We start from the raw sequence: 13,238 nt of genomic DNA, 5'->3' as shown, positions 1-13,238 counted from the left end.
CCTACCGGCGTTGAGATCAGCGTGAGCAAGGGACAATGTTGACAGTTGTATTCTGGCCCTGCTGTGTCCAAAACCTGTAAAAATAAGAGTAAAATAAAAAAATCCTTATACTCACCTGTCCTAAGTGTCCCACCCTGTAATCAATCTGACCGCACACGCTGAGGAGCAGAGGAGAATGACTCACTCCAGCAAGCGGGCTCCTGACCTGCGCTGAGCACACTGGGTGACAGGACAGATTGATTATAGAGTGGGACACTTAGGCACTTTTTTATTTAATTCTTATTTTTACAGGTTTTCAACACAGCGGGGGAAGAATACAACTGTCAACATTGTCCATTGCTCACGCTGATCTCAGCACCGGCAGGGGACAATGATGAGGGCAGCGTTCAGCAGCCGGCACTTGGGAACAGCGCTAACTATACACTGATCCCCAGGCGCCGCTACGTGTGATACTGATGCGACACACGGCTGCCACACGTATCATACACATGGACACACGTATACACATACACAGATATCTCCGGTACTGTTTTTTTCCAGTACCAGAAATATCCGGATGTGTGAAAGAGCCCTGAAAGGCAGAGCAGAGATTCATTGCTTTTTATAGAAAAAATCTTAAAATCCTCGTAGATTTTCAATTGGAAATGGAACATGGCACTCTATTAGAGATTCAGGTGCATGAATAGAGTCCTACCCCATAGCAATATTACAGAAGAACTTGGCACATACAGAAGGGTTTTATTTTACTAATATGCAATCCAAAATCAAGTGACTTTTTGGTCAAATACAATCTATTAAGGAGAATAGCACTTTTCAAAGCAAAATATTGGAAATATTTTGTATATATATGTATTCTAATTTGTTACTTTTGTATTTTGTTTATTGTTTATAATGTAACATAGGATCAATTGACGAAGCTCAGTTTGTATCCTGGGTTCATAATATGACTCATGAGGAAGTCATGTCGATATTGCACTTCCCAATATTACCATTAGATGTGACATCTGCAACTGAAAGTGAGTTGCCGTCAATTTCAGTAAGTACAATTATGTACCACACATCTTTTAATGTCCATTTTGAACAATGCCTAGAGTCCCTCTGAAATAAGCAGATTACAAAGTGTCTCCTTTCTGGGACCCCCCAGTGATTAGCTGTAATGTATAAGGAAACCTGGAATATGTCTTCAATTTCCCTGCAGCACCACCCCAAGGGAGACAGGTCCTCCAAAGAGAGGTTCATTGTGTCAGTTCTTACCATCAGAGTGTTACGCCAAACCGATGGCGCAAGTGGATTAGTGGACCCACTGTGCCACAGGGCCGGGTCTGGCTAGGTAGGTGCGTAGCTAAGCGGCTATCTGGTGTTCACTGCAACTCCAGATGGTGGAGACAGGCTGGGTTGCAGGTAGTAGCCAGGTACCACTCGTAGGCAGTTGCCCATACTGCAGCAGCTGACCTCAGGAGTCAGGTTAGCTGACACAGGCTAGGCCCAGGTTTATTGCAGAACGGTTACTGACATGGAGACTCAGGTGGATACTTCTGGGATAGGTTGTAGCAGTCCAGATACACGGGTAGGGAAACGTTCAGACACTGGCCGCACTGGGACCAGGGGACTTTGGGAACAGGACTAGCAGCACCAGGACCAGGGGACAATGGTCAGGGAACTGGCCGCATCAGGACCAGGGGACAATGTTCAGGACGCTGACCACATCAGGACCAGGGAACAATGTTCAGGGAACTGGCCACACCAGGACCAGGGGACAATGTTCAGGGTGCTGGCCACAGGAGGACCAGGGGACACTGTTCGGGGAGCTGGTCACACCAGGACCAGGGAACAATGTTCGGGACGCTGATTGCACTGGTTGTACCAGGACCAGTAGACAATGTTCGGGGAACTGGCCACATCAGTACCAGGGGACAATGTTCAGGACCCCGACCACATCAGGACCAGGGAACAATGTTCAGGGAACTGGCCACACCAGGATCAGGGGACAATGTTCAGGGTGCTGGCCACACCAGGACCAGGGGACAATGCTCGGGGAGCTGGTCACACCAGGACCAGGGAACAATGTTCGGGACGCTGATTGCACTGGTTGCACCAGGACCAGTAGACAATGTTCGGGGAACTGGCCACATCAGGACCAGGGGACAATGTTCAGGGTGTTGGCCACACTAGGACCAGGGGACAATGTTCGGGGAGCTGGTCATACCAGGACCATGAGACAATGTTCGGTGAAGTGGCTGCACCAGGACCAGGGGACAATGTTCGGGCAACTGGCTGCGCCAGGACCAGGGGACTTCAGGAACAGGACTGGCCACACCGGACCAGGTGACAATGTTTGGACACTGGCCACACACGGACCAGGGTTTCAGGTTCAGGACCTGGCCACACCGGGACCAGGGATTCGGTTTCAGGACCTGGCCACACCGGGACCAGGGATTTGGGTACCGACTCAGGACACTGGCCACACCAGGATCTAAGGACCTAACAACTCACTAGCAGGGGAGACTACATACTAATTAAAGCTGTTGCCTCAGTGACTCCCTAAGGGAGATGGAGTCTTTTATACAGGATGACTCTCAGCAATAGGCTGGGAGCCATATAGCAGGTGAACTCATTATACTTAATGCCTCCCAGCTATTCACTGGGGGAATTCAACTATGTGCGTGCACCGCCCCTTTAAGAACGGGGAAGCAGTCCCGCATGCTCACTAGGGCAGCTGCCAGGAGGTGTGGCATGCACAAGCAGAAGACATGCCAGCAGAAGGGGACCACGCCGCGGGGCCGAAGCAGTGAGAATTCCAGTGTACCTGCATGGAGAGGGAAGGGAAACCATGCAGGCGAGGTGGCAATGTGTGGTGCCCCTTAGGGTTCAGTCGCCACAGAGGTACTGCACCTCACTTAGAGGTGTGGTGCCTCCCCTCTCTCAGGTAAGATGGGAGTGCTGCACGGAACCCCAACCACCTACATCCAACACCACACTGCTCCAGGCCAGCAGGAGGGGCAAGACGCAATGTAGTTTTCTGCTGAGCCCTGACCCTGGCTGGAGTAGGGGGGAACCCAAAGGTAGAGGGAACCAATAGTGGGTGTGGGTGGAGGAGGCAGATACAGGAAGCACTTGTACAGTGGGTATATAATAGGAAGCCATATTTGGGAGTGTGGTTCAAGTCAGTCAGTCAGTTCAGTACTGTCAGGGAGCAGAGGCTCAGTCAGAGCTCTGCTCCACAGCAAGGGCCCAGGATAGAGGCCCGGAGGGGAGCAGGGAGCAGGCTCCATTCTACAAAAAGGATCCCAGGGGGTACGGCGCGTGCAGGACGGCACCCGTACGCCCCGCTCCTGCCAGGAGACAGGAGGGATCGTACTTGCCGCATTCGAAACCCCAGGGGGTCAGGTGTGAAGAAGGTCAAGTTAGGCACATCTGAAAGTGGGGTTCTGCCAAGCACCCCTAAGCTGCTTGAAGGAGGACTGAACCACTTCCCGGTGAATGCAGCGCGACGAGGGAGGCTATCACCTGTAAGCGCACTTGTGAATTGCCTTAAAGAACTGTAAGTAAAGCCCTGGTCGACTGCATGAAGTGCCTCTGTCTGTTTCTTTACTGGCGCCAACTTTCCTCACCTCACCACAACGCCCAGCGCACCCACTTCCATTCATCCTACACTGCCCTGAGACCTGCTCCACCTGTGGGGAGCCGTCCCATCAAAGCTGCCCCTAACATCAGCCTCAGTGGACTGTCGCAGCGCTGGTAACCTCTTACCGGAATCCACAGGTGGCGTCACAAACTTTTATTTTCATATTATTAAACCCCCTTTTTGGCGCACTGTCCGCCCTGGGCCAGCCATCGTGATATACATATATACTGCCCCAGACAGTAAGGCCCCACCAGGGGCGAGACAAATGGTGTTACACAGAGTTTGGACAAAGTTTTATCAGTTTCTCTCAGATAAAAAAAATGAACTTATGGAGGCTCCTCAAGCTTCTATAAAACAGTCCGTGATAAACGGTATCCTGGTGCTGTCTGACTTTTTTTCACGGACAAGTAGACTTGCATTAGTCAGATAGATTTGAGACTCAGATCAAAATCAGACATGTCTCTGTGCTTTTGTGTGACCAATCAGTCCACGATCATACACAGAGATGTGAAATGCCCGATAAACTACAATACTGTAGGTCTGAGTTCTATTCGTGAAAAACACGGATAGAACTCGTATGCGAAAAATTGGCTTCGGAATGAGTCCTTATCGATAACTACCGAACTTCAAAATATAATACTGATTACTGAATTTTAAAGGATAAATACATTGAAGGCTCAATTATGGTAATGCCATGTGCTCATTGTCTGATTGGTATGATGAGTAGCACTCATACAATATACATATTATAAGTCAATATTATAGTCTATAATGATCTGTGCCAAATAGGAAATCAGCAGTGAAATGAAAAACACACAAAAGGAAGCTATTATGTCCTTTCTCATAGTCTCTATTTTTCTCCTTAGACAAATATTGATTTGGAAGACAAGTGGAGAATACGTGATGATCAGCTTCAGCAAGTGGCGTCATTAATGGAAAAAAGAAAAAGAGACTGGAGACTATTAGCAAACAATTTGGGATTCTTAGAGAAAGACTGCATGTTCTTTGAGGAGAACCATTCAGAGGTTAGAGACAAAGTAAGTCAAATAAAGCACAATAATATAAGTAATGCTTCTATAGAAAGGAACAAACATGCTTCATTTTTATTAAAGATGGGTAGATAGATAGATAGATAGATAGATAGATAGATAGATAGATAGATAGATAGATACTGATAGATAGATAGATATGGATAGATAGATAGATACTGATAGATAGATAGATAGATATGGATAGATAGATACTGATAGATAGATAGATAGATAGATAGATAGATATGGATAGATAGATAGATAGATAGATAGATAGATACTGATAGATAGATATGGATAGATAGATAGATACTGATAGATAGATAGATAGATAGATAGATATGGATAGATAGATACTGATAGATAGATAGATAGATATGGATAGATAGATAGATAGATAGATATGGATAGATAGATACTGATAGATAGATAGATAGATAGATAGATAGATAGATAAGTAGGTACAGCACCAGCAACAGAAAAAATATATAGTAATAGGGAGCAGTCCTTCAATATATTCCCCAAAAAATTGAGGCAGCACCCCAATATGGAAGGGCAGAAAATTATTTAATAGGCCATAATGGCAAAAAGTGATGTTTCGGTCCAACTAGACGGCTGCACCTACTGTACGGACGCGTCACTAGACTGGGCGCAGCCTTGCTCTATACAAGTGTATGGATCGAGGCTGCGCCCACTGGACTGGCTTTGGCTAGGGGTATTCATAACATATACATCACCGACGTTCCCGGATCAGAAAGCAGCGAATCCTTGTAGGGCACAGAGCGTGAACTGGGGGGATTCAAAAGTCTGCTGTCACACAGAGAGACTGCAGGCTTTTGATTTTAGACGGGAGAACCCCTTTAAGAGGCATGCGTCTCTTAATGAATCAGAAGTCTCGCACTCCACCTGGGGCCATAGAGTCCAATCACTATATAGAATTTTCAGTAAATTGTAAAAAGTAGGGGACAGATTAAACATTTTATTACATAAGTGCAGTATCTCACTCCACAGCGTGTGTTTGTAGTCTGTTACCATGGAGACACATGGGCCTGCATAGGAACTGTAGACAAAAATTTTTTTTAAAAGTAAGACTATTTGCAAAGTTGCTGGACAACTCAAGTAATGAACATACTGTACTTACAAAATCACTGAAATATTTTATTTGCAGTAGTCTGAGTAAAGAAAGGAAATTTATGTACTTAAACACAAATCATCTAACGTGGAACGCCTTGTTCTTGCTCCTAGATCCTAGACATGCTGCAGGTGTGGAGGAATGCCCTTGGCAAGCAGACACAGGCACAGACATTGCAGAAAGCTCTGAAACAAACTAACAACGCTGACATTGCCAATGAGATCTTCACTCTTCATTTTTAATTCATCTAGGCATAATTTAATTAACGGCTGAACTGTGACTTTCCCTAATCATTGATAAATCAAAATTCTGTGTTAATCATGCCGACATAAAGAAACGTATTTAAATGCATTGTTCCCTTTGTTAAAAAAGGTCTCTCAAAGATAACCTGAACATGGGGCGTCCCACAGTTAGAACCCTCATCATTTTGTCTTGAATCTTTTGGTGGAACCAGGCATTAGGTGGTTAATTTGAAGGACCTCCACAGAGTAAAATTAAAGGGGCTCTTCTTTTTTTCAAATGGATGTTAGAAAAAAAAAGGTATACTAAATGGTTTTAATCTCCGTCGCTCCAGTGTAAGTTGCTCTGGTGGTCTCAGTGAGTGATCGGTCACCTGACTACTGTGACCTGTGACTGGCTGCAGCAGTCAGATGACTGGAACAGGACCTTTTTTAGGCTGAGTTCACACGATGCGTTTTTAATGCGTTTCCGCAGCGTTTTTGCAGTTGCGTAAACGCCGCGGAAACGCATGAAAAACGCATGGTAGAAGGGCAGCAATGTTCCCCAATTGAAATCCGCATGAGTTGTGCCCATGATGCGGATTTTTCCGCAGCATAAACGCTGCGCTCAAAAATCCGCAGCATGTCAATTAATTTTGCGGAAACGCTGCTTTTTTGGCGCCATTGACTTGCATTAGACCGCATGGAATCCGCATCACTGTATATGTTGATGCGCTTTTCATGCGGTCTAATGTGCGGATGGTACCCGGGTGTGGATGAGAGGACTCTCATCCAGACCCAGGTACCATTAAAAAAAAAAGAATAAAATAAAAAATATATATATTCTCACCTTCTGACGGCCCGCGCAGCGCTCCTGCTTGGTTCCCGGCACTTCTCGGTTGAATGAAGAAGGACCTTCGCTGACGTCAGAGTCATGTGACGGGTCACGTGACGCTGACGTCGGCAGGTCCTTCAGTCTTCACTGCCGGTAGCCGGGACCGAGCGAAGCAGGACACCGGGGGCCATCAGAGGGTAAAGTATATATTTATTTTTTATTTTTTGACATTCACACACTATATAAATCCATGCCGGTTGCATGGATTTATATAGTGTGAAGTTGACAAGCACTTTCCAAGTGATGCTAAAATCGCTTGGGAAGCGCTTGTCAACCCGCATGCGGAAATGAAAGTGAAGACCGCTTCATTTCCACATGAAAAAATCCTGAGCATTTCTGCATCGTGTGCACATACCCTTACTGTCTTTTACTATGCTTTATTCTGTGGGTTGTTACTTTCACAGGGATACCAAATATGTATAGTCTGAATTGAACGGTTTTGTCACTTTTATTCAATACATTTTATTTTTATGGAAAGAAAAAATATTCTGTTCCCGTCTGGTCTCTTTCCCACGCAAGCGCAGTAGTCTTCATCTCCGTATGCAGTGCTCGAATTACACCACATGCGCAGTGCCATTTCACAGACATTCGTCTCAGTGCCGCTCGCGTGCACAGGACGTCTACTACAACAGCCTTATCCCTCCCCCTTACCCTTTTTAGCTGCATCGGCTTCCTGGGTGGGCACACAGCGCGGCAAGGCCTGTATACCTTCTACCTCATACCTCTGCACCATTCAGGTATTATGTCCACTCCGCACCCTCTCTATGACACTTATTCTCTTCCCGTCATGTATCCCTGCACTTCATTTTACTCTGTACTTACCAGCAGACTCTCCTCATGTTTTTGTTTTCTACAGGTGTTTTCTTCTTTTTCTCTTTCCCTTTTTTCTTTCATTTTTTTCACTTTCTCTCCCACCTTCTCTCCCTCTTGCTCAATTTTTCTTGTTTTTTTTTCATTTTTTTATTTTTTTTTTATTTTCTAATTTTCCACATTATTTTATTTAGTTCATACATTCTCTTTATTTTTTTTATTTGTTTTATTTTTTTCCAATTTTCTTTTTTCTGTTTTTTCACCTTTTTATTCCTAGTTTTTTCTTTACTTCTTCAATCTTCTCGCCCTTTTTTGCCCTTTTTCCCGCTTTCTTTCCTTTATTCTTCTCTCTTCTTTTTTTCCTGCCCTTCTTCCACCTTTTTTTCTGCCCTGTTCTCTTCCGACTTTTCTCTGTCCACTGCTTTCAGATTTCAACCTGTTGAGAGAAGGCCCCCTTCCAGATGAGAGGTGTCAGAAGCTTGTTGATGGTTATATGAAGTGATTGATTGCAATTATTTATTTCAAAGTGTATGTAACCAAATATTAAGTTGAGGGTGCCAACAATTTTGTCCGGCCCATTTTTGGGGTTGTGAGTGAAATGATGTCCAATTTGCCTTTTTTCTATATTTCCTTTGTGTGTATTGGAATAACACAAAGAAACACACGTGTATAACAAAACGTGTAATTGAAATAATTTTCTTGAAGAAATACTTAATTTTCTGGAACAATTTCAAGGGGTCCAACACTTTTGGCCATGAATGTATATCACGTAAATGCACGTTGTGATTGGTACTCTCTGATTATGTCTGTATATTATTTTATATGTGTTTGTATGTGAACTATTTCACACAGTGCAGCCAAAAGGTCAGTCCCCGCACTCAGGGCACACCAATGCGGGTGCATTGCAATGCATTATACCTGTGATCAAAGTGAAAAAAGTGAAAGTCTCATAGAGAAACTAAGTAAAAAAAGTTTAAAAAAATTGTGAAAATATATTTTAAAAAAATACCAATAAATACACATTTTTGTGTAAAAAGAAATAAACAAAAAAACTAAACATATTTGGTATCGCCGCGTCTGGAATGACCTGATCTATAAAACTGTAACACTAATTAAACCCTTCAGTGAATGCCGTAAAAAATAAAAAACGTGGCAAACTATGTTTTTTTTATCATACCGCTGGAAAAAAGTGTAATAAAACACGATCAAAAAGACGAATATAAATAAAAATGATATCACTAAAATCGTCATCTTGTCCTGCAAAAAACAAGCTGCCACACAGCTCCATCAGCGGAAAAATGAAAAAGTTATAGCTTTCAGAATACAGCGATGCAAAAATAATAATTTTTTCTATACAAGTTTTTATTGTGTAAATGCGCCAAAACATAAAAATATTACATAAATGAGGTATCGCTGTAATCATTACTTTGGGTTGTAACCAACCCAAAGAATAAAGCTGCCTTAGCAATTTTACTACACGCGGAATGGCATAAAAAAGAAAAACAATTCCTGAATTTCTGGTTTTTGTTCATTCTGCCTCCCAAAAATCGGAATAGAAAGCGATCTAGAAAGGTCATGTGCCCGAAAATGATATCAATAAAAACGTCAACTCATCCTGCAAAACATAAGCCCTCACATGACTGTGTCAACAGAAATATAAAAAAATGATAGCTCTCAAAATATGGCAATGCAAAAACTAGTTTTTGCAAAAAAAAGTATCTTTTAGTGTGTGACAGCTGTCAAAACAGAAAAAAACAATATAAATCTGGTATCGCTGTAATTGCACCAACTCGAAGAATAAAGTCATCTAATCACTTATAGGAACGGTGTAAAAGATAAATAAAACCAATTCTTGACCTGCTGTTGATTTTTTCATTCTGTTTCACAAACAATGCACTCTGTGCACATCTATCCTGCACTCTGTGCTGATCGCTTACACTGGGCTTTCCGTGTAAATCTCTGAAATACGTGATTCAGACAGAACCCCCTACGGAAGATTCCCTATAATGAGGCAGATGGAGGCACTGTGGACGCTGTCTGGCCTATGATCCGGCGGTGTCCGTCTTTTTAGGCGTGCATAAAAGTGCGGTCCGCCTCAGTTTTGTGCATTTCTGAAAAGGATGACACCACTGAACAGAGGCCAGATGGAATCCATAGTAACTCTGCTGCCTCATTATAGTGAAGGGATCCCTCAGGGGTTTCATCTGAATCACGTCATTCGGAGATTTAGATGGAAAATGTTACCAATAAAAACTTCAACTCAATCCACAAAAAAAGCCCCCACTCAGGTCCGTCATCTGTTAACAGAAATATAGAGGGCTTCCACATTACTGGTAGTACAAAGGCTCTGGAAAAGGGCTATGGCTCCTCACCCCCCATTAGAAATCCAACGAATTCTGCACTCCCAAAACCAAATGCCCCCCTCCCTTCTGAGCCCCAATGTGCCTAAACCACATTTAGCATCCACATGTTTGGCATTTCTGTAGTGATGAAAGCCTGCCTAGTTTACAGGGGTGCATGTGTAGCGCCCCGAGGGTTCGGCCGCTACAGAGGTATTGCATCTCAACCAGATGTGCGATATCTCACTTCCAGGTAAGGATGGAGTGTGGATCAGGACCCTGACACCTGCATGCATTACACCACATTTCCGGGGGGCAGGGCGACCGATATGCTCCAAGTAGAGCTCGACAGTCCCTGTCCCTGGCTGGAGTGGGGGCAGGGAACACCGAGGAAGGGGGGACCCTGAAGTGCATAGGAGGGAGAGGGCAGTTCCTGAGTGCACTTAGAAGGAGGTATAAAAGGTGGGAGCCATCTTAGAGACAGTGAGAAGAAGTGAAGAAGTTCAGTTCAGTCAGAGGAGAAGACAGGGAGCAGAGGCTCAGGCCGAGCTCTGCTCCGCAGGCAGGCCGGAGGGAGCGGCCGGAGCCTGGAGGAAGGAGAAGGAAGGAAGAGGAGCGGAGGAGGCTCCAGGAACAAGGAACGAAGGGACCCCAGGGGTGTGGACCGGCGAGTCGCCCTCGCTACACCCGCTAGGAAGGCACCACATAGGGTCAGGGGAACGGCACCAACGTTTACCCGAGAAGGCCCGAGGCAGCCGGACAGAAACGAGGTCACTGGTGGGGTATGACAGGCCAGAGAAAGGACACACAAAGGGGGTCCTGTGAAACGCTCCAAAGTTATCTGTGAGTAAATACCCTGGACTGCATTACAGGACTCTGTGTCGTTACTGCTGCTCCCGCGCACCATCACCCCCAACATCCGCACTCGCTGCCCTGAGGCTATACTCCTCTCGTGGGGAGTTATACTACCCTCTGCTGCACCCACAACACCAGCCTCAGCGGTCTGCCCTGCAGCGGCGGTTCACTCTGACCGCAATCCACGGGTGGCATAGTCAGACATTCAGCATATAGGCTGCCATTTGGTTTGACCACCCTGGGCACGGACCGGGTCGCCGCCACGGAGACTACAACCCCCAGCATCCACAAAAGGTCCGGTTCCGGGTATCCCCACACACACACGGCCCAGGGGGCGCGTCACATGTCTCCAGAAGCATGAGCTGTGCACTAAAACGTACTGGTCACTACAATGTACTGGTCACTACAGCGTACTGGGCACTACAATGGCAGTTTGCAATTTTCACTCAGCAACATCAATTTCACTCAGCAACATCCTCTGCTGCTTGTTTCTGGAAAACATCCATGGAGTCAACATCCTCAATACACCTGTAGATAAATTCCCAAAGGGGTATAATTTCCAAAATGGGGTCACTTGAGGGGGTATTCAGCAGAAATTGTGTGACAAATGGTGCAACTTTTACCAATTTCCTCTTGTGAAAATGTAAAATCTGGGGCTAAAACAACATTTTGGTGGTAAAAATGTAATTCTTTTTCACTGCCCAATGGTATAAAATTCTGTGACACACCCGTGGTATCTATATGATCACTGCATCCCTAGATGAATTCATTGAGCGGTATAGTTTGTAAAATGGGGTCACTTATGGGGGGGGTCTGCTGTTCTGGCACCTCAGGGACTCTCCCAGTGGGTCCTGGCACCCATAAACCATAATTTGGATCTCTTTCCCTTCTGAGCTTTGTACTGTGCCTGAACAGTAGTTCCCGATTACAGGTAGGGTATTGGCGCAATCTGGAGAAATTGCACAACAAACTGAGAGGTTAATTTTTTCCTAATAGCCCTTAGAAAAATTAAAAATTTGGGGCTAAAACAACATTTTAGCAGTAAAAATGTAATTATTCTTTCTTCACCGCCCAATGGTATAAATTTTTGTGAGGCACATGTGGTGTGAACATGCTCACTGCACACCCAGATGAATTCATTGAGAGGTGTAGTTTGTAAAATGATGTCACTTCTGGGGGGTTTCTGCTGTTCTGACACCTCAGGGGCTCTGCCAATGTGAGATGATGCCTGCAAACAATTCCAGCAAAATCTGAACTCCAATATAGTGCTTCTTCCCTTCTGAACTTATCACTGTGCCTCAAAAGTAGTTTTTAACCACATATGGGGTATTAGCACACTCACGAGATATTGCACAAAAAATTGTATGGTGCATTTCCTCATCTTACCTTTATGAAAATCAAAAAATGTGTGCTAAAAGAATATTTTTTTCACGGCTCTACCATATAAACTTTTGTGAAGCACCAAGGTGCTCACCACACATTTAGATGCATTCCTTGAAGGGTTTAGTTTAAAAAATGGGGTCACTTGTGGGGGGTTATCACTGTTTAGGCACATCAGGCGCTCTCTAAACACGACATGGTGCCTGCTAATGATTCCAGCCATTTTTGAACTTCAAAAGTCAAATGGCTTTCCTTCCTTTCTGAGCCCTGCGGTGCGCCCAAACACTAGCTTTCCCCCCATGTATAGGGTATCGGCGTACTCAGGAGAAATTGCACAACAAATTTTGAGGTTCATTTTCTGCTGATACCCTTGTGAAAATAAAAATTTTTGGGCTAAATTGAAATCTTTGTGAAGAAAAATAAAATGTTCATTTTTTCCTTCAACATTTCATTAATTCCTGTGAAGCACCTGAACGATTAAGAAACTTTTTGAATGTGGTTTTGAGGACTTTGAGGGGTACAGTTTTTAGAATGATGTCACTTTTGGGTATTTTCTATCATATAGGCCCCCCAATGTCACTTCAAATGTGGTCCCTAAAAAAATGCTTTCGTAAGTTTTGTTGGAAACATGAGAAATTGCTGATCAACTTTTAACCCTTCTAACTTCCTAACAAAAAAAAAAATATGTTTCAAAAATTGTGTTGAGGTAAAATAGACATGTGGGAAATGTTATTTATTAGCTACTTTGTGTGACATAACTCTCTGGTTTAAGGGCATAAGAATTAAAAGTTTGAAAATTGTGAAATTTTCAAAACTTTCACCAAATTTCCTATATTTTCACAAATAAATGCAAGTCATATTAAAGAAATTTTACCACTGTCATGAAGTACAATATTTCACGAAAAAAACAATCACAGAATCACTGGGATCCGTTGAAACATTCCAAAGTTATT

General features: G+C 44.1%; 1 protein-coding gene across 1 annotated transcript in view; it reads left to right on the top strand.

The window, feature by feature from the left end:
- LOC141171112 (uncharacterized) overlaps positions 1–6,447 on the top strand; it is a 425,073-nt gene extending 418,626 nt beyond the window's left edge. Inside the window, exons 6-8 of the mRNA XM_073655195.1 lie at positions 903–1,036; positions 4,492–4,662; positions 5,902–6,447. Coding sequence (XP_073511296.1) covers positions 903–1,036; positions 4,492–4,662; positions 5,902–6,030 — 434 coding nt within the window. The 3' untranslated portion in view covers positions 6,031–6,447. The remainder of the gene's footprint in view (positions 1–902; positions 1,037–4,491; positions 4,663–5,901) is intronic.
- Positions 6,448–13,238: the final 6,791 nt, after the last annotated feature.

The sequence above is a fragment of the Phyllobates terribilis genome, unplaced genomic scaffold (assembly GCF_046119375.1).
Source record: "Phyllobates terribilis strain yellow unplaced genomic scaffold, ASM4611937v1 Scaffold_1__5_contigs__length_1240528914, whole genome shotgun sequence".
In the NCBI taxonomy this organism is placed as follows: Eukaryota; Metazoa; Chordata; class Amphibia; order Anura; family Dendrobatidae; genus Phyllobates; species Phyllobates terribilis.
The sequence above is the reverse complement of the archived record's forward strand: the minus strand, read 5'-3'. Positions and strand labels throughout refer to the sequence as shown.